Source organism: Anopheles merus, chromosome 2L (genome assembly GCF_017562075.2).
Source record: "Anopheles merus strain MAF chromosome 2L, AmerM5.1, whole genome shotgun sequence".
NCBI lineage: Eukaryota > Metazoa > Arthropoda > Insecta > Diptera > Culicidae > Anopheles > Anopheles merus.
The window spans coordinates 48618475-48639673 of record NC_054083.1 but is presented as its reverse complement, the minus strand read 5'-3'; the positions used below and the strand labels follow the sequence as shown (position 1 = coordinate 48639673).

At 48.7% G+C, this 21199-nt stretch overlaps 1 protein-coding gene across 1 annotated transcript in view; it reads right to left on the bottom strand.

Annotated features, from left to right (window-relative positions):
- Positions 1 to 18518, bottom strand: part of LOC121594308 (sestrin homolog) — a 31766-nt gene extending 13248 nt beyond the window's left edge. The window contains exons 1-2 of the mRNA XM_041917411.1: positions 18240 to 18518; positions 13892 to 14676 (exon numbers count right to left, since the gene is read on the bottom strand). Of these exons, the coding sequence (XP_041773345.1) occupies positions 13892 to 13942 (51 nt within the window). The 5' untranslated portion in view covers positions 13943 to 14676; positions 18240 to 18518. The remainder of the gene's footprint in view (positions 1 to 13891; positions 14677 to 18239) is intronic.
- Between the last annotated feature and the right edge of the window lie 2681 nt (positions 18519 to 21199).

Sequence of the window (21199 nt, the reverse complement as noted above, 5' to 3'; positions counted from 1 at the left end):
AGATTTATATCCATCAGCAACAAAAAAAGCATAATTAAAGAGCTGCTCTGCCTCTCATTCTCGTAACATGAGTGCAAGCATTCAAAGCACGAACCACAAAATAAAACAAATCAACATCAACAGCGTGCTACCGGGGGCGAGTTGGAAAACAATACACATTCTCTATGGACAAACGAAGCAACAACAGACATACACAAAAAAAGCCCGAGCATCCATCGCGCAGCAACACGTTTATGCAAATCTCGTTTGGTCGCGTACCGCTGTTCTCTCAATCAACCCTCTTGGCCACTCTTGAAGCAACGTGCACAATGTGCGCGCACAGAACTCTCCTCCTGCTCCGCTTTTCCCGTATGTAGTGCGTTGTGGTGTCTCCCCCTCCGGCAAGGTTTCAAGGTTCCAGAACCGCGCACTCCCACCGATCGCTCACTTCAAACCTCAGGAAGTACGATATCGAAATATTTATTTTTCCGTGCGTAGTGGAGGATCACGCTGACCCATAATGGGGTGGGTCTGTCATTAGATGCGGGTATGGTTTTTGGGGGTGTTTTAAAAAGCCCCATGTCGTCCCCCCTGTGCTCCCACCAGAAGTTCTACTATTATTAGACCCCCGGGCCTCTACCACGCCACCACAACCCGCTCAACCGCCCAAGCGCTCAATGGACAAATTATGCTGAAGGTTAGCCATGTCTTCTTCACGGCCAGCCAGCCCGTGCGCCGGTGGTGGTTTGCGGTACGCGCGTCACGCGGGGCGTGCCAAGCGAGAGCTTGGCCTGGCCCGAGCACGCGTTTGTATTCCGCAACTAAACCGTGAATTGACATCGGCACAATGTGAGGGGCAGCAGCACACGGTATTGATTAGAATACAAAGTTAACCTGTTGGGGGTTATTGGAAAGATGTGGGTGCTTTATTGTTGCTTGGCTGATGATTTAAATTTAAATTAAATAAAAATTAATTCTTTCCTTTTCTGCCAGATCTCCACAAATTCAAGGACCTGGACTTTCTGCACAATGCATTATAGTTCCAGTGCACAGTACTTTAACCCGACTGACTGAGAGCAAAATGCTATTTGCTACGGACCTTTGACCACGCCACAGAAGAAGAAAACGAAACGGTATGTTTGCAATGTAGTAGCACGGGTAGTAATAATGTACAATGCAGTGACGACGAGAGAAGCGCGCGCGCACGCAAAAAAAAAGAAACAGAATAGGTCAGTTTGATTGCTTCCTTTGCTTGCCTTGGGACTATCAGCAACCGCGCGGACAGTGGGCAACTGAAGCAGAACGACCTCGGCTTTCAGCCGCTCTGAATACGCATCGTTAATACGCTTTGCAATCATCATAAGCAGGGTACGCCTTCCTTCCTCCCTCCTTTTATATCAACCACCTCCCCCCTCCGTTGTTCAGAAAGGACATAAATTTTGCACCAGAAAAAGAAACATAAATACAACACAATGAGCGAGCGAGAGCCAACACAATAAAACACGGGATGATGTAATCTCGGCTCAAGTTTGCAACATTCAAAACCCCAGCCCCGCACGGCCCGGCTATATTGTAGGTAGGTCATCCTTCTCCTGCCGGGCAGGACAGGATATGAGGAGAGAGAGAGAGAGAGAGGGATTGGGTGTGTGTGTTGAGCTTTCGATCCGGTTTGTAATGGGACGGCGGGCGCGATAGTGCGTTTACACCGAAAGCGAAAGAAACCAAACAGAATAAGGATGAAGCACAACCGAGAGCAAAACCGACTCGAGAATCGTCGTCTTGCGAGATAAGAAGGTAAATGGGCGAAGATGCTGACGATGGAGGGGCAAGGTGACCGGCCGGCGGGACCCGGGACTCAGGCCAGGGCATTTGCAATCTTTGCGTCGCGGGGGCAAGTTCGATGTGCGCTTAGTGGCGGGTGTACACGAGATCGAGGACACAATTTAAGTCATTGAAAACATTGGTGCGCTTGCCCCATCAGGCGGCTATCTCGTTTCGTTTGTTTATTGACTGGCAGTGTGCGAATAATGGGTGCTAAGATGATGAGGTTTTACGATGGTCAGCGAGCGTACACAGTTCATCGGATACGAAATGGAACGATGAAAGATCATGTAAATGTGTTGGGTTCTACTATATTGTCCGGGAATTCCACAAGATTTTTAATGACCAATTGTGAAATACTTTTCAAGATACTAGGAACTGCACAAGATATTCAATTGATCAACTTCATCAAGATATTGTACGGCCTACTGGGGCGTCTGCAGAACAGTGAAATATTTTTCAAGATCCCAGGAATTCCAGAAGATCGTCAATAATCAATACTTTTCAAGATCTCAGGAACTCCAGAAGATCCTCAATGATCAAATCTTTCCAAGGATCTACAGAAGATCTTCAAAGACCAATACTTTCCAAGATCCAAGGATCTCTTGATCTTCATGATCTTCTTGTAAATGCTTTGGGTTCTGCTATATTGTTCAGGCATTCCACAAGATCTTCAATGATCAATTGAACAATCAAGGAACTACACAAAATATTCAATTGATCTACTTCATCAAGATATTATAGGGCCTACTGGGGTGTCTGCCGAACAGTGAAATACTTTTCAAGATCTCAGGATCTCCAGAAGATCCTCAATAACCAATACTTTTCAAGATCTCAGGAACTCCAAAATAACCTTAATAACTAATGCTTTTCAAGACCTCAAGAACCCCAGAAGATCTTCAATTTCCAACACTTTTCAAGATCCCAGGATCTCCAGAAGATCTTCAACGGCGAATACTTTTCATGATCGCAGGTACTTCAGGAGAAATTAAATTCATCAATCAGGTCCTGAATATCCCACGTCCCATTTATTCCGTGCCCTACTGTAATGCATTCCATACCGGTACTGGATCTTCGGTCCGGTTAAAAATACAAAATAAAAGATAAAGTGAACCTGAGCTCTCACTGCCGAAGATGGAAGTTAAATTGAAAATAACTTCGGCAGCAAAAATCCAAACATAGCCACGCAGCAGCAACAGCAGCAGCAACTCGTCCTGGCCCGGCTTAATGCAGGGAACAGGATTTTTGAATTGTTCCAAGGCAAGAAGGTTTATTTTATGCAACCCGAAACCCGGTCTCTCCCTCGCATACCAGGTGCGCAAAAATAAAAACGCGCAGGAACAACACGAACCGAATCACGTTTTTGTCAATACACAAGCACGCACGCACAATGTCCATTAATGCAATGGTAAAAGATATATCGTCAAGATCCTTGCACGCACTCTCTCAGGTATGGCAAATCAAAAAGAGTACAAAAGGATCGATGGGGGCTGGCTCGCTGTAACCAAAAAATGACATGATAAACACATACACAGATACACCACTTGGGTGACCAAAAGGGGGGTTTTGTTGCTTTAGAACGGACGGAAAACATTGCCGTGCTTGCGCCCGCTGCTATATTTAGTATTTATTTATACGGCTGAAGCAACAACTTGCGACCGGGAGAGGGCCGGTAAACAACTATTTAAAATTGGATCACACAACATACTGAAGGATAAGAAGAAGAAGAAAAAAACCGCATGCACACACACACACACACACTCGGGGTTTGAATCGGTGGTGCCGGTTTCCTTTCGCTTTTTATCCTTCAACGGGGTTGTATTTTCATCAAACGATGTGTTTTGTGTATGGTGTGGTGAATTTGGCCTTTTAGTGTTTTCTTCTTGCTGTTGTTGAAATTCGTTGGTGAGCGAGAGGTGCTGGGGGAGGGGGCGCAGTAGGTGAGGTGAGGATGCTGTTGTTGTTGAATTGCGTCGATTTGCTCGCAACACAATTCCCGTTGATGGATGTTTTCCTTTTCGCTCGACCCGTTTCCATTGAGTGCGCTTTTACACTCACGCGTATATTTGATTTGTTTCGATTAAAGCACAATTTGGTGGGACTTTTCGGGTGGTGAAAGGAGTGCGGGAGAGGAAGAAAAATGAATAAAAATAACATTATGGTGTATCGGTAACCAAAGACGGAAAATACGCCCCGGTTTTCCGTTCACTCTCGGCCGGCCGGCAGGTCGGCCACCTACCACACTGTAAACGAGTATTTTTAGTAAAAGGCGTTTGTAGTATTTTTGTAACGAGCCACATACGCACGCCAGTGTTCTCCAGGTGTTGTGTTTTGGTGGCGTAAGGTTCCCATTATCACTGATCTTCGATCGGTAATGGTTGCAGCATTCCGGGCTCCCAAGATGGTGCTGCTTTAAGAATTACTTTATTATTTTTATCGGTCAAAATCGTCGGTGACGGTTGATCGGAGTTGTTTTTTGCGTAAACATTGCAGCAAAGTCCTCCCATCGTTAATGACGATTGTTTTGCTCGCCAATTTTAAAATGACGCGCAGTAAAAGGCGCGTGACGTAATGCACAATTCGGCACAGTTTTTACGCTCTTATTTCGGAAAGAAAAGGGAAACAGTTGTGAAAAACACAAATTTTTAAAAATATAAACCAGTAAAGTACAGTTGCCGTACACACACGCACGTGCTAGGCAAATACACCGCATCAGCAACAGCTTTTGGGGGAGGAGGGAGGAGTGTGTGTGTGTGTTTTTCACCCCGACGACGCCCGTGTTTACGCGCTGTGTTGCGCCAGTGCGCGCGCGGATTGCAGTGTGCGCCAAACCGTCTACTACTATATTGCCACCGCGCGTGCGATACACGCCTAGTAGTACACACATCGCAAAAGCGATTGGTTTACTTATCTTCTGCCCCTACCTTGGTACTTGCTCTACCTTGTTCCCTCGTTTTTACCCTCATCAATTGGGCGTGTAGCGATAGGAGAATCATTTCTTCCAACACGTTCTTATTGGTGTTTTTTTTTTATATTACCCCATCCCAAATGGGTTCGTTGAACCAGCTTTCGGTCGCGATGAGCGACATCACGTGTGTTTGTGTGTGTGTGTGTGTGTGTGTGTGTGTGTGTGTGTGTGTGTGTGTGTGTGTGTGTGTGTGTGTGTGTGTGGTGTGTGTGTGTGTGTGTGTGTGTGTGTGTGTGTGTGGTGGTTCTATGTTTACACGCAAGAATGATACGGTTTCCGCAGCGTGTTTTGGGAAGGGAAAACCCGAAACAATATGCTTCTGAAAGAAAAATAAAAGCACACACTGACACACACACACACACAAGCGGTAACAGAAATGAAAATAAACATTTGCAACAGCGCCCCACAAACAGCAACCGACCCCCGCTCGCCGCCCCATGTTTGGCAACAAGCACTGCCGCCAACAACAAATAATCAAACGCGTTTCGCGCAAACCGCATTTGCTTTCGCGCGAGCGATTTCCAATCAACCAAACTGCTCCCGTTGCGTGTCCCGCAACGATAGCTTCCGGTAGCTTCCTGTTACTCTTTTCGTTAATTTTGTTGTGTTCTGTCTCTTGCAGGTCCTTGCTTGTACAGGGTTTATGGGAACGGAAAGGATGACCCACCCTGAAGCGATTACTCTGTTTTTGCGGCCGCCAATATGAGAGAGGGAATGTGCTCCACATATCGATGATGTTTACATTGCGCTCGTCGGTGAAGTACCAGTGCAAAGAAGGGTAAGGGAAGGCATTAAGCTATCTTCCTTCAATATACTCCCTCCTCGTAATAGTGGTGGCCTTTGGCGCGATCGCCTTCATCACGCTCGGCCCTTTACTATTTTTAGTACACACTGTGGTTGACCGCGCGCGAGAGAGAAAAAAAAAACAAAACGTTTGCCTTGGAGTAGTTTCGAGTAGCCCCAGAGTAAAGGCAGAAAAACACACAAGCACACGCTACAAGGTGGACTAGATAGAGGCAAATTGTTGCCCTTTTTCTTTCCCTTACTAATTGCTGCCAAATGTGCTGTGCTCCACAATTGTCATCTTTAAGAAGTTTGGATGCTGGACAGCCAGCTCCCTCCCCCCTGCTATGGCGGACTAGTACGCTCGTAAAAAAAGCAACAACAAAATCGACAACCCGCGCCAACTTTTGTCCACTGGCGGCATCCGCCAAAATGGGGCGACACACAAACGCCGGACACTCACTCTCTCGCTCGCTAAGAAAGCACCAAACAACAACCAATATTGCTCAAGGGGCAGGAGGGGCTGGGGGACCAGCTGCAATAAATCAAACCCTCCATGGTCAACGGGGGCACGAGGGGGCTCATGGGTCATGCGAGTAAGTCGCACGCACGCAAAAAAGAAGAGGAAAAACGCGCACACAGCTTACGGATTTCTGTTGTGCGGAATTTTTGTTTAGCTGTGCGGGGTTTCGGTAGCGTCCCGCAAAACATAACCCTCCCGTCCGCCCGGGAGGAAGGCAAGCGGGGAAGGCAAGCGGGGAAGGCAAGCGATACTATATTTCACCACGATATGGATTACGAGGGGATGGCATAAATTTCGCGAGTCCTAGATAAAGAAAATACGCGAAAACGGTGTCATGATCGCGAGCCGAGAAGAGAAGGAGGATTGAAGTGGGTGGGGTGGTGGTGGGACGTTGAGTGAGTTCTATTTTAGCAAATTGGTCATTTTGTGACAGGGGAGGAGGTGGTCGTTGCTCGTTATAAGGGAAAAAGGGGCTACGGGAAAAGAATTATAGCCCGCCTTGGTTGGGGTTGCGCCGTCCGACGTCACGACGAGGGACGGCCTCCGTCGTATAACTTCCTTTGTGTGCTGGGTGTTTGTGTCTGTGTGTGTAAATATTTAGTACAAACAAATCATTGGGCGCAGAGAGTGTCTAATCGGCAATTATCAACCCTTGTCTATCGTTATCTTTTACGTCGGTGTAGTAATTAACGCTAATGCGTAATGGAACGTGATACTTCCTTCTTTCGTGCTTTGCGGAAGCATTGACAGGGAGCGCAAGACAGGAATATTTATTTCCCTGCAGTGAGTTGTACTAAAAAGCATGTACTAAGTGTTTTCGAATAGCTATGGGTCTACAGTCTCACTGGGTGTAATGTGATCGTTTAGCAACCGAACCTGACCCTGGCCAACAATTGGATGGTCAGGCGTAAAGTGGTAAAATAATCGCACTTTGGTAATGATACGTTAACCTAAAACCAGCACTGTTGTCTAGTCCCCAAGAGAGATCTTCCTTCTGCGGTTGATTCTACGCAAACGATCAGGAAACGTTGCTGTGGCTGTTTTTGACCCCTTTTAACACGACGAACTCAACTCTGCTCCATGATCACACGACACAACTCTTTAGAACGAAAGATTGGCCAAAAATAGGACACAGTGTATCAAGCACAGTTGTTTATGGAGCGTCCACAACAGTGCACAGCAACACACCATCATCTCGCAACCGGGATGAAGGGACGGCAGCGGGCAGATATATTCAAATTTAGCGACGATAATAAAGCTTAATTTACACCAATTAATTCGTAACCTTGAGAGACCATAACTGTTCATCCAACAGAGCGCTTCGCAGTCGTCCGCGGCGTGGTTCTTCCTCTCCACGCGAAAAGGCGCCACGCAGCCGGGTACCGGTTTCTGGGGACCAATCACGACCTGACACTGCTGCTGCTGCTGCTGCTTGTTGATGGTGTGTCGCGCATGATTGTGTACTTCGGCATCGAACAACCAACCAACCACTCTACCCCCCCGGTGTACGTTTGTTTGCTGTGCGAGGAATATTAATTGCTACACCCCTCTCAGTTCAAACGCGAGTCGAGACACGAGGATCGAGGACTTGCCTGTGGAAGGATCTCGCACCGTTGAAGGGGAGACGAACAGTGCAAAGATATCCAGCAAAGTCATGCCCCCGTCACAAACCATTGAGAAGCTGGCTATAATCTGTTGGTGTCAGATTGGAGGTAACTCTTTGGAGGTGCAAAAAAAATCTTCCGCAACATTCGCAGGAATCAATCTGTGCCTAACCTGACGACTCGGAGCGCGAATCTCCATTCAGCGATGACCTCCACCGGTGTTACGGATACGGTTGGCGGAGCGCACGACGGCGAGACCTTATGCGTCACACGGCAAGAAGTGTGCTGCCACTCGGGCGAACCCACCTACACTTGATCCCCCGGTCCGGCCGGCTTTGGCAAACTGATCCAGAACCGGTTTTCTTACGCCACCTTCTTCCCTTGCGCCGCCGCCGACACCATCCAGCAAAGACGTCGACGACGGCGTCGTGATCGTGTTAGACGTGCGACAAGTTAAAAAAAAAATGGAGTGATGGAGACGCGGAACAGGTTCTATTCTTAGAGCCACCCATCGCTTTCAAGAAGGGATAGATAGAGGGGGGTAGACTTGAGATCCAGTTGGGGGCACTCCTTGTTTTAGTGATCTTGATAAATAAAAGGTTCAGAGACACAACGCGCACCACCAATAGCCCGGTTCCGTGGCGGCTCTCAGGTCGGCTTCAACAAAACAAACAACTCGTGTAGGGCTGCTTTCCATGCTCTAAGCCACCTTCAGATTGTGTGTTTTTTTTTAAAAGATCGCGAACAACGCAACGCCAAAACAAGCAAACCAACAAAAAAAGGAGCAAACGTTCTAAAAAAGCGCAACCGACCCGCGTTTACGCTCTAGCGAACTACACCACCGCTCTCGCACTAGGTCAGCAGCAATTAAGTAATTATCGTTCGGCATTAGCCACTCTTCCGCCTACTGGGGGCTCAGGTTTCCCTTCTAGTTGCACCAGTTTGAGAGGTGTGTGTTAGGTCGTGAGATGAGGGTTGACGACGAAAGGGGTGGGGGAGAGGGGAGAAGGGATCTCAACCTTTTTTTGTTGTACGTACACGTTGGTGTAGGTCGCACATAAGGGTCGTCGGCTCAGGTGAAGATCTCGATAGGTTCTAATGAGCTCCAAGAGGAACTCCAAAGGGAAATTTACAAATTGGACAGGGAGATCTTGCTGATTATCGATGTAATTTAGTAATTAGACACTGTTGGAGGTTAGCATTTGCTGTCCGAACATTGTTCAACATGTTTGAGGATCTCATAGATATCCTAAGATGTTGTTCAAGTAACGAATTCAGTAATAACTTCTTGAGGTTATTCTTTGTAAGTCTCCAATGGTAAGCCTAACACATCGCTATCGGTGTGAATTCTAGAATGTGCTTCAAGAAGGCCTTACCGCTATTTCAAGGTTTTCTTCACAACACAAAAACACAGCAATACAGTAGAAACTTCTTGAAGTCTCTAAGCCTAGAACACATTGGTATCGGCACAATACGCCTCAGCTTGGTTCGAGATAAACCACATCCCAACCCGGGGTACACTTGGTGCACTTGGCAACAGCATTTGTGTCAGCAGAGCTAACAGGCCTAAACCCCCGCCTTCTCATGCCTGGTTTGTGTGACCCGTTATGTGCCTTTTTTCTCTCAGTCAGCCTCCACGAACTCCGTTCAAAGAGCTCTGTTGGGATGGACGCAACACAGCTCTGTTTGCCGGTTTGCCTCCAGCCGGTAAACGATTCCCAATGTCGACCAGGCAAAAGGTATACATCACACCACTCCCAATGTGTGTTTGTGTGTGTACACTTGCCCCGGCACCCCGACGCTCTGGAGCGTAGTGTTGCTGCTGCAGGTCGTCTTCCCTTCAGTGCCCTCCAAACTTCCCTGCTGAAGTACAAACAACGCCCGAGAGATGCACATTCGGCGGGTGCCTGTTGCCAGTTGAACTTTACCCCCGTCGCCATCTCCAACTTCCCTTGCTTCATGTCACCTCTGCGTTTGTTGTGTTCCGTTTCGCTCTCGCCCTCTTTCGTACTCTTGTATGTAAGGTGCGGCCTCGGCCAGTGAGGTATGTTGCTGCATCTACTTAAAAAGCCACCTCAGCGTGCAACGAGCCCCCAGCGCGCTGATTGGAAGAGCCGGTCAGTAGAGGAGGAGCGCCCGGGGAGGGGTGGCAAGTTTTCTTTCTCGTCCATTAAACGATGCGTACCGCGCGTGTATGGTGGTGGTGTTGCTGCTGCTGCAAGCAAGTACTGCCTTGCGTACGGCCGCCACTAGCGCCTAGCGACGCGAGAGCTTGGTTCAGCGTGATTGCGTGCGCCGGGCCCCCATGTTAGCCATATGCGCGAACGCGCGCGCTCATGAGGAGGGCAATGCACTGCCGTTGTTGGGTTTGTTGGGTTTTTTTTTGTCCCCCCTCCCCCATTTGCATCGGACACTTGCCACACACACGCACGACAAGTTTCGTTTCGTAATGCCGGTAAAACAAAAACGGTGTGTCTGTGTGCACTGGTACGGTCGCGAAGCTTACTTACTTTCAATCATCAATTGGATCGCCCCATTTTTAAACCTCCCAATTGTACTCAAGTGCATGTTTGTGCATGTTGTTGTGTGCACGTTTACATTCCTCGTGACAAAACTCCAATTTGAGATGTATTTCCTCTCTAGTATGGCAAAGTGTGTTTAGTAGAGGAGAAATTTCCCTCTTCAAACAAGTTGGTTCAAACAACGGCGAGGCTCGCCTTAAACGCCACAGACTCGCCAGGGCCATGTAATCGTCTGGTGTCTGTGCACCCGCCCGTCGTTCGATGACCCAACCCCCGTTATCCAGTGCGATAACGCAAGTGGGACGGCGGTGCAGGTTGGCAAACACAGCCTGTGCAGTGTTGGTAGAAAAAAGGGGAGGAGGATGCGTTTAGGTGTGCACTATTGCGGGAATAGTTAGCTATCAGTAGATACGTATCAACACACAGATAGAGGAGGGGCTGTGTGTAGTCATGCTGTGTGGGTCGTACGATATAATTTAGAGGCGCCCTTTTTCTGCCTTCTTATCTTCGGGAACTAGCTCTCCCGCGTGTGTCGTCGGCCTGCAAGGGAAAGGGTGCGGTGTATAGGTACAGACCACCCCCAGATAAGGTTTAGGATGAAGTCATTGACCTCCTCCGTGGCTGAAATTAGTCATCAGTGACAGATTACGAGTTGAAAATGCAAGTTTGTGATATGTTTTATTTCTATTTCAGCTTGCAACAGACGACGAACTCGACAAACGATGCCGTCGCTGCTCTACTACAGCTCTAAGTGGTGCGAATTATCTCCTGGATGCTCCAAAAACCTGCTCTGAACAAGCTCTGGCAGTTATATCGATCGCACACACAATCATCGTGCGTGGAAAGTAAGTCACCGCGGCGGTGGTGGCGGCGTTGATGGCGATGACGCGCTCAAGTCCGCTCACAAAACCACTGCACACAGCTGGAGGGGCATGACTAAGCGCAAACACACACCCAGAGAGGTGGGCTAGAAAGGAAGGGGGGAAAGGCGACGCACTTGACAACTGCCGAGTCGCGCGATCGAACCGTTTTCGCCGGTCGCGTGCATTGCTATCGGGGTGGGGGGAGAGACCGCTTTGCCCAGGGCGCGATAGACATCTGTGGAGGCAAACGCGTGTTCGCTGCTCCGTCCGCTGTTTTCTACTCCATGCTCTCTGCTTCATCACCGATGTATAGGTTCGTCGTCTATGCCGTCGTTCTGCTGCTGGTTGGATGACCGTTTTGGTGACCCTGCCTAGCAACGGAGAAAGAGTTTGGCGTGTTCAATTCCGAAAAAGAAAACAACCCCACTCACTCTATGGACACCGCTCAAACGCGTGCTTATCAATTGATTTCTTTTCGTTATTTTTTTTTTGTATTCTTGCTACTACAACCTCGTCATTGTTTCTAAATCCCTCTTTGTCTGCCCAACCCCATACGTTTGCAGGGTGGTGCATGCAGGGGAAACTGCATTCGTTGCGCATTTGTCACTAGGTGTAGGAGAAAGTGGACCAGTGGCATGGTGTGTATGATAGCGATAAAAAAAACACGTTGCATCGAGACTGCATAGCACCGCGCCCGATAACGTCGGCCCGAGCTTAAAAACCGTTTCCATCCCAACCGTGATCGGCTCCAGACATTGTTGCCTTTGCCGCTTATCAATCGCCTCTTGAGGCGTCGAGCCACTTGAGACAGCCGTGATGGTGGGTAGAGGGAGAGCAGGCTAATCGTTCAAGTACTTTTTCACCTAGATTCGCACAGAGAGTGTGTGTATGTGTGTTCGTGCGCAATCGAAACATGGTCTGCCTACCATACCGACGGGAATGCTGGATCGATCTGCTTTGGCTCTAGCGTTGATAAGAAATCTGCGTGACTGGCGGAATGCGTGTGATGGGAAGCTTTTAAGGCAGATTTTTTTTTTCGCGTGATGTAGTGCAGGGAATCGTGTTGTTAAAATAGCTCTGCTTGAACAAGATGAATCTTTTTTTAGAACTCGAGTCATTGGATAGAAATTTGAATGCAAAATTCCAATCCAACTGTGTTCCAAATATAGGGGCCTTGTCCCTTGTCACTTAATCACGCTGTTGGAGGAGCGTTGCAATGTTCAACCTTTTGGTAAACACATTCATCGCCCTCCCCCCCCCCCTCCGCGCGTTATTGGTAATTGCTTTAATTTTCCACGACGCACGACGGCCACAGCAACAGCTCGGGCCTACTGCATCTCCAGGGATTTAGCTTCCATCGTCAACACAACTCACTTGGGCAACAGGCGGCAAATGAAGCCAAGCAGCGGAAAGCTTAAATTTTATTGGCCAGGGTCCACAACCCCCTGTGTGTACACCCCCGAGGGAAGCGCATTTTGCGGCAATTGCTTCAACAGCTTTGTCGTGTCCCCACCGTGTCGAAGCGAGTGTATGCAGAGCCCGGGTCTATTGGTTCTTCAATTAGAGCAAAGGATTAACGAGACATCGACCCCCACATCACCTCCCCTACATTGGGGTAGTGAGCTACATGTGTGTGTGTGTGTACTCGACAGAGCGACAGCTCAAGACACATCAGCTGCAGTTGTCAAACAAACGGCACAGCACATAAGTAATTCGTCCATTGTTTTCTTTTTCTTCTCTCTTTTTGCATCGACCGTTTGTTTGCGGGTGGACGTCATGCAAAAACACACACACACACATAGAGTGTGGAGGTGTGTGCAGATCAGAGCGCGCGGGGGGAATCGTTAACCTTTAGCAAACGTCTGCATCAACAACTTATGACAAATGTTCGACCAAAGGCAGCACACGTTCTGCTACCTTATGGCGGGGGTTGCTATAACCCACACCCGCCTTGAAGAAGCTATCCGTCGACCTTTTTTTTATCCAATTTTTGGGCTCTTTTCTTGTGCACACAAAGCCGTACCAAAAGATGGCGGTTGTGACATTTTCGGGCCGGTCCTACGTCACCGGAGCGCTAGCCAGAGCGTGTTAGATAACGACCTCACGACCTCTGCATATTGCAGCAGCAGCAGCAGCAGCAGCAGCAAAAAAAGAAGAATCAAAAGCACGCCCAGACACTTGACAGCAAATCGATATCACTCAATCGAGTGTGGGTGGGAGCGAAAAGGGGCAAGTGATAAAGGCTTTGTGTGAAGTCCACTTATCATCAAAAAAGTGCTGAACATGCACAAGAGCTGCGCCCTGTGATCGCGGTTGCAGAGATTGAAGTGGGTAGGGGTGGAGGTGCATTGAGACAGACAGGATAGAGAGAAGTGGAGCAGGTGCGTGCGCTTTGTGCGGAAACACGGAAATGGTAGGCAAACGCACACCAGTGTCTTCCCAAATGGCCCCAAAGGCCTTCAAACACCGCCCGTGCGCGCACGTTCAGTTTCTTATCGGGACGGGGGGCCTCCGGGAGGCTTTACCAAAGTTCTACCGAATGGGTGGTTGACGGTTAGCAACAGGCGGCAAGACAACAGCGCGAACACGCACTGTGCACTGTGAAGAAGGTCGAAGTCGACGGGGTAAAGTCGGTAGCGCGAGATTGCAAAGAGGGGGAGCGCACACACAATGTAGAGCATGGAAGATAAGTTGAGGTTGGGGGGGGGGGGGGAGTTTGGCCATGGAGGTCATATGAGCAGTTGAAGCAGGTTCCGATTGAGGTGTAACGATTCTCTTTTTATAACTATAAATGGTCAATAGTAAATTGGAAAAAGGGAAGTACTTACGTCCTGCCCGATTTGTCCCATGTCGCTGTAGTATTCCACCATGGAGTACATTTATTGCAATCACTGTTTGGAGGGAGCACCGGAGAGAGAGGAAGAAAAGGGGATACTGATTGGTTCAATTAGCCTGCAGCGTACAGCAGACCAGGAGCGGTGTTGTGGGGTCGTCTTCTCCGTGCGATGTCTCCGAACGCATTAATTCCACCAAACCGTCGCGTGGTGCGCGTTGTCTAGGGGTGTTGGGTTCACTCGTTCTGCCTTTTCTTCTTCACTTTGTTTTGCTTTTGTTTACTCTCTATCTTTCACACACATTGAACACGCGCACAAACACTCTGCAATCTTGCGCGGGCGGGCTCTCTCTCTCTATTGCTTATCGCGGTATCGATTGTCAGCTCCGCGTGCGCGCCTGTGTGAACAATCGATCTAGCAAACAAATAAGAACACAGCGTGTGCCCACCACACACTATCGCAAGCCACGATAAAGGGCCGAAATCAGTGCCGTTTGTTAGTACAACACACGCGCACGCACAAAAACACACACACCAGGGGCACCAGAATGATTTGATTTTTGGGGCAGAAAATCACTCGCTTCCTTTTTGCTGTCGCTTTTTGCACGTGGGACTTGTGTGTTTCACCGATTGCACTTTCACTTTCACGAGTGCCCTGTTCTACACTTAGTACGGTAGCTTAGTATGCGTAGGCGCTTGTTTTAGTACACAACAACAGACGCTGGGTGATGGACGCTTCTTCACAGTTGTTTCTGACCGTTCACTGTAAAATGACACTTGCTGTGGAGGAGAGAAAGAACAGAAGCGATTAGAAATAGGAACACGAAATGCACACACACACACACACACCCACATTGCTTATTAAGTAACACACATTAAACACATTAGAACGAAGCCGGCCGTTAAGCAAGGGGGGAAACAAAACTAGGCTAAACAAACACACACTGATGGACGGGATCGATCGGCGGTCCCTCCAAGAGTAGTATTGACAGATGAAGCTGCCACACAAATGCACTACTACAGCAGCACACAATGCCGGCAATTGTTTTCACAGCTTCCATCGGGGGCGCTCTGGGTCGTGTTTTTTGTCCCTCTCGAACGCAGTGATCGACAGAGATTTGCCCCCCCCCCGGGAGCGGTTTACTACTCGATTAATCCTGTCAAATCTCGCTGACGCTTCATCGAGCCAAACGCTGACCACCACTCACACACGCGCACGGGATCTATCTAACGAGATTCGTCTAATGGAAAAAAACACCGCGAGTGCGTGATCTCTCTTAGGACCCACAGTCGGGGAGAGGGACCCTGAACGCGGCTCTTTAAACCGAGCTTGTTTTTTTTTTAGTGACCGCTTCGTCACTCTGTGTTTATTGGACAAAATACGCTATATTTAGCAGAAAGAGTGGAGGTGTGTGTTTTGTGCGGTTGAGCAGCGTTGTGCTGTAGTAGTTTGAGTGGTTTGCCGATAATAGTGGCGAGGAGCGCGTTAAAGGGAACGCTTCTCGCTGCTTGTGTTTGTGTGCGGAAGGACGCCACACCGGTTTGTGGGCAATAGATAAACGATGGTCCTCTCTCCACCACCGTGCACTAAACAGAAGCATCCAGTGGCTGCACACAGAGACAAAATGGACGCAAAACGCCGTCACCAGAGAGATGCGTTTGGTTGTTGAGCTGGTTTTGTTGTCGTCGTCGTCGTCGTCGTTGCCGTTTTCGAAGGCAAACCGCCGACAACGACCGAACTGTCTACCAAGCCAAGGTGGACGGGTGCGAGGAGAGGAGGGGAGGCTCTTGTCCGCTTCAATTTCTCACTCGCCAACCTCTCCCCCTCGCGTGCAGATCTTTCCATGGGGCGCAAGATGCGTACACAAACCACCGCAACCCGTCGTGCCCGCCGCAGCATCTCACATCGAAGCCGGTTGTTGTTTACCCGATCTTGGCGTTATGCCGCCCGCGTCCCCCTTCCTGCTGTGTCTTTTCCCTCTCTCTCTCTCTCTCTTTCTCGCACACTGGCGTCTTCCTTCTCATGCCAATTATCGTTCGCTGTCTCTCGCGCAGCCAGACACAACTCGAGCATATATTAGCATCATCCTCTCGCCTGTCGGCTGCTGCGTGCCCGGTGTGAGATTTGCTCCAAATGCATCTTTTCTCCCCGTGCCTGTCTGCCTGCCTCGCTGGTCGCGCTTATCATTTGCTCGAGGGGAGGGGGAGAGCAAAGCCGATAAGTATTCCGAGTGCCGGCCACTGCTGTGTGTGTGCGCGTTGTGAGGTTAAGTTATTGATATCGATCAACAAGTTGAAGTTGTGTTGAGCAGCCCGCAGACGACACTGTCCGTTGCCAGGTTGGTGTTCTATTTCGATAGCAGTATGATTGTTATGTTTCCCTTCAAAGAACAACTCTTTTGTAACCAATAGAGTGAGCATAGAACTCGAAGAGAGTGGCATAAATCCACACACACACACAAGAACCGGCCAAAAAGGTATATGTGTGTGTGTGTGTGTCTCACCCAAGAGGGATTAGAAACGATTTGTTTTTGGTTTAAAATTAGATTTCTTTTCATTTTCCCTTTTCAACCTTGCAGCTTCCCTTTGCTGGGCGGAAGGAGGGCAAGGAAGAGGAAGGATTATTTTACACGGTGTGGTGCCAACCGTTCTTGGTCCAAACCTACACTGGCTAATCTTCGACGCTAGGCCAATAATAATGGACAGGAAGAAAGCGGCGGTCCGATGGCCGCGAACAGTCCCAAAATCACCATAAAACTCAGCAGAAATCTATGCCATCGGTTAGGGAGCTTTTTTGGGGTATCTCACTTCCATAAAATGTTCGATCAGCGACAAACCGGTTTACCATACATACATACATACACACACACAAGCATATATGTATGCCAGAAGGTAGCCGAAGAAGGAGTCGGATGTTGCCAAAAAAAAAAACCTTAAGAAACATGAAGCGACAATAATAATGGCGACATCATCTCTCCTTCCTCCCCTTGCTCGGGTCGGGTCAGCTGAGAAAGACGATACCCTTTCTGGGGCAGATAAAAGGGGGATGGGTGGGTGGTGTCGAACAGCAGGCGACTGAGCATAATATCGTCGTAATAATTGGATTCCTATGCAACGGTATATCCCGCTCCCCCTGCCTCTTGGGGGGTGGGGTGAACCACTTCCTGTGCATTCCGGTCGTGATCCGCTCTGGGAGTTGTTTTTGTCCCCTAACCAACCAAACAGGCGCAAATCACACACTAGAGCAAATGGAAAGCATTATTGTGTGTGTGTTTGGGAATGCCATCCGATACACCGGGCGGCCCAACAACAGCTGCATTGCTGGTGCAGTTGCATTTTTGGGCTTTCTTTTAAATTAAATTTTCACACAACCACACGAAGGCGTTAGGGCGCATAACACACACAAATTTCACTTTCATTTTCGACGTTTGTGACAGCTCGATGGCCATCTTCGTCCCTGGCCTTACGTCCATTTGCACTCCCACCCTCCCCCATTAACTAGTGAGGGCCAACGTTGGCACCGAGCGAGGAAATGGAGCTATTCTTCTTCTTTTTTTGTGAAATGCACCACAACCGCACAACTGCAACTGCACACCCGGCAACACGGAGAACAACGCGTCCCACGCGTGCACGTGTCTAACAACACCGGTAGCAAAGCGACAAAGTGCCAAAGTGAGAAGGGAGTGAATAAGGAAGCAAAAAGTAAACCCGCGTGCACACACTCACGCATCACACACACACATTCTTTCGCCATTGAAAATCATTCATTTTGTTGCAACGCAGCAACAACACGGCCACTTTTCATCATCTCATTGTGTTTTCGAGTGGGTGAGTGGGTGGTGTTTGTCCGTACGCCGGTCTCAGTGGTGTACAGTTTTCACTCAAACCTCTCAATCGCCTTTTTTTTGTTGGTTGCGCAAAGTATATTGATAAAAAATAAAACAGCAAGGTGCATTAGTAACACGCATCAGTGCACGCACTACAAACACACACACGCACGCACACGAACACCGAAGTAACGCACGGTGAAAATCGGAAAACTGCAGCACCGCAACTGCACTTGTACTAGCGCCGACGGTGGGGTGTTAGTGCAAGCGTACCGAAAGAAGGGGGCAAGGTATGCGTTCGTGTTGGGAGCAGGCAGCAAAAGCACTCTAAGCGAGATGTTAAGTACGTCCACTAAGATACTAGCACGTTCATTTTGTTCACTTTTGTCCTCACTAGGTCCCTTTTTACAGAAGCACTCACTCTAATGCACATGCACTCACTACTGCTCGCGTTACTAAGTGACCCGGATCGCAACACAGGACCCAGAGAACTTCCGTTTATAAACAAATCCTTACATACGTCACGTCCACGAGCGCCGCTGCTTTTGAACTAAAACCGTTTTTGCTGTTTATTTTTCCGTTCTAGCCAACACTCTCGGCGACAAACCAACTCGCAGGCAGTGCTTTTGTGCCTCCCGTTTACTTTGGTCTCGTACCCTCGAAGCGATTCTTTCGGTCTACGGCCACAAGCACACAACACACCCCGGTGTACGTGCGGTGCGGTGCAGGTTTCTCGAGCTCTTCTCGATCCCAAACTACTCACAACGACGGCATTTGTTGAACTGAGCTGCGAGAGCGACCGCAGCGCCGAACTGGTCTCCGGTCTGTATCGCACGGACACGAACACACAGACCCGGGTCGGCGGTCCCGCTTACACTTACATAGATTTACAGAAACCGGTGGTCCGCGCGGTCCGTAACAAAGGCTCGTAAACACCGCACCACCACAGCAAGCGAACGCGTCGAGAGCGAACCCCGAACCGAACGAAACGAACGCGCGTGTGTACGAAGCGAACGAACACATGCGTGCACTCAGCGGGTGCTCTCCCCACACACTTGTGCGTTACGGGCCCCGGTACGGGATCTAACAAGGGAAGGGGGGGGGGGGGGGGGGCGAGGGCCTCTCATAGAAGCTGATACTAAACAGGGCCTTAACACAGTAGCAGCTACAGCAGCATCACCGTGTGCAGCAGCAAGCTTCTCTCTCTCTCTCTCTCTCTCTCTCTCTCTCTCTCTCTCTCTCTCTCTCTCTCTCTCTCTCTCTCTCTCTCTAGCGCACCCGTCGTAGTTTTGATGCGTCTTCCCTACTATCACACAACAAAGAAAATCCTAATTCATTTCAAAGATGAAGAAGAGGAAGCGAATTTGTGGGAAGTGCGGGTAGGTACGCGTGAGGAGGTCACATTCGTTGCATGGATGTTGGTGAGTTTGTTGGTTGACGCGGCTACAGGTTGACGACGATTTTTGTGAGCGTTCAAACACAAAAATATGAACCGCAACGAAAAAACACGCCGAGAGAGGTGCCTGTCGGACGAGATTTTTAAGCCGTAAACAACAGCGCCAAACCCCCCTAAGAGGGGCCGGCGACGTTCGTTCGCTCGTTGTGGCACATCGCGATCGAGATTTGGCCGGCACGGGACCGCGGGGGAATGCGAGAACGTTCCTGTAAGAGCCGATCGACAAACAGACTGTTGTGTGGTAGATTACACAGCTGCGAGAGGGAAGAGGGAGGGTTAGCATCGTTTAATTCATTAAGATTACTTTCAAAGTAAGATTTCTAATCGGTTTGTTTACCGCTACAGTAGACACCCTGTCCAGGGCGGTAGGATTGGAGGTGTGTGAGTGTGTGTGTGTGTGTTTGATATGAATATTACAACGATGGGGCTCGGGTAACGGAAACTGACCCTGTTTTGTTGATGCACGGCTCTGCACGGACGGGATCGAATAAATCCCTATGTTTATGGGTTGGTTTATGGGGCGCGCGGTGGTACGGGCGTGCAGTGATAACGATGTGTGGTGTAGGCCCAGGGGAGGAAAACGACCAAGAAAAAGGGATTTGTTGTCTTTGCGACAGTGTATGGTGGTCTGTAGGATTGTTTTGATGCAGCATGCAGGCCGAAATGATTTATAATGGTAAAATAATTGTAGTATACCGCGTCTTGAGTTTTCAGCTCTTAGCTGCACTGTATCCTGGCATTGGCCCACTTGATGATTTCAGATGGAATGCTGATATTTTAGCCACACAGCCGTGCAGGTGTATAGCGAGACTTTTGAGACTTGTTAGTACAACGTAGCAGGATGTAGTTAGTCCTTGCTACGAGGGGACGTTCCACACGAGGCTTGATTCCAGGATGGACATGTTCATATATCGGAAGAAGCGTTTGTTTTCCATTTTTCGCTTTTGTAGATGAGATATTGTCTTTGGCTTTTAACTATTCAGAACAAAATATTTAATGCCAATCGTTAAAAATCCCCTTTAGTACGGATGAACAGGCATTGTCATATGATCCACCTGCTATAGTTTCCATACTTTCTGGACTCTGTGTGACAACGAGTAGTACATTCAAGTCTAGTTTAGGAGTTAACAGATTATAACATAACGTCAATAACGTGGCCAATAATTATGTTAAATGTATGAGAACCACTGAGACTGTATGTCTTACTGAGCTCAATCGAGACGCAGTAAACAAATTAGTCACTGATAGCCAACTATCAGCCGGGAGGGTAAGCAGGTCAAGATTAATTATTGTTTTTTTAGACAAGTTTGTATTTAAATAATAATTCTAATCTTTTTACGTATATTTTTAGCTCAGGCGATTCATGACGATTTTATGCTATGTTTTTAATTCCAATTATTATCGTTTCGTCTACTGTTTGATTACTCTTGTGACACCTTTCCTACAAGCAACACAAAGAACAGATAGTTTCGTATTACTTTTCTTACAGCTCCAGCGCCACTGGCCGTGCGAATCGTAACGACCCCTAAAACTTCTAATTCACCCATGAACGCTGCTCTAGGCCGGGCCTCCTCTCGCCGGTGCCTTTTCATTTTCACTCTCACTCTCACTCGCATGAGACGGCGTTTTACGGCCGTTCGTGCGTTCGTTCTTCGGAATAACACCGATTATAGTTACTAACACAAACACAAAGAGCGAAAGAGGGGAAAAGTGCGTAAAAGGGCTCTTGTGCACGCACTTTCTATCGTGTTCCTCCCCATTCTCGTAACGTCCTCATGGGGGAGCCAACGCTAGAGAAAGGATTTGAGTGAGCGAACGTGCCTCCGTTTGTTGAAGAAAGGAAACCCCTCCCCCTTGCCCATTCCTCGGCGCTCCAATCCCCCCATGCAACCTTCAAGGAAGCACGGATAGAAAAGGGCTTTACGCGGGTATTAACGTGCGTTCGTTTGTTTTTTGCTTTGGTGAGTGGTAAGCTGTTGGGAGAATCATTGTCGTAGTCCTCGGGGCGTTTGAATCGGGG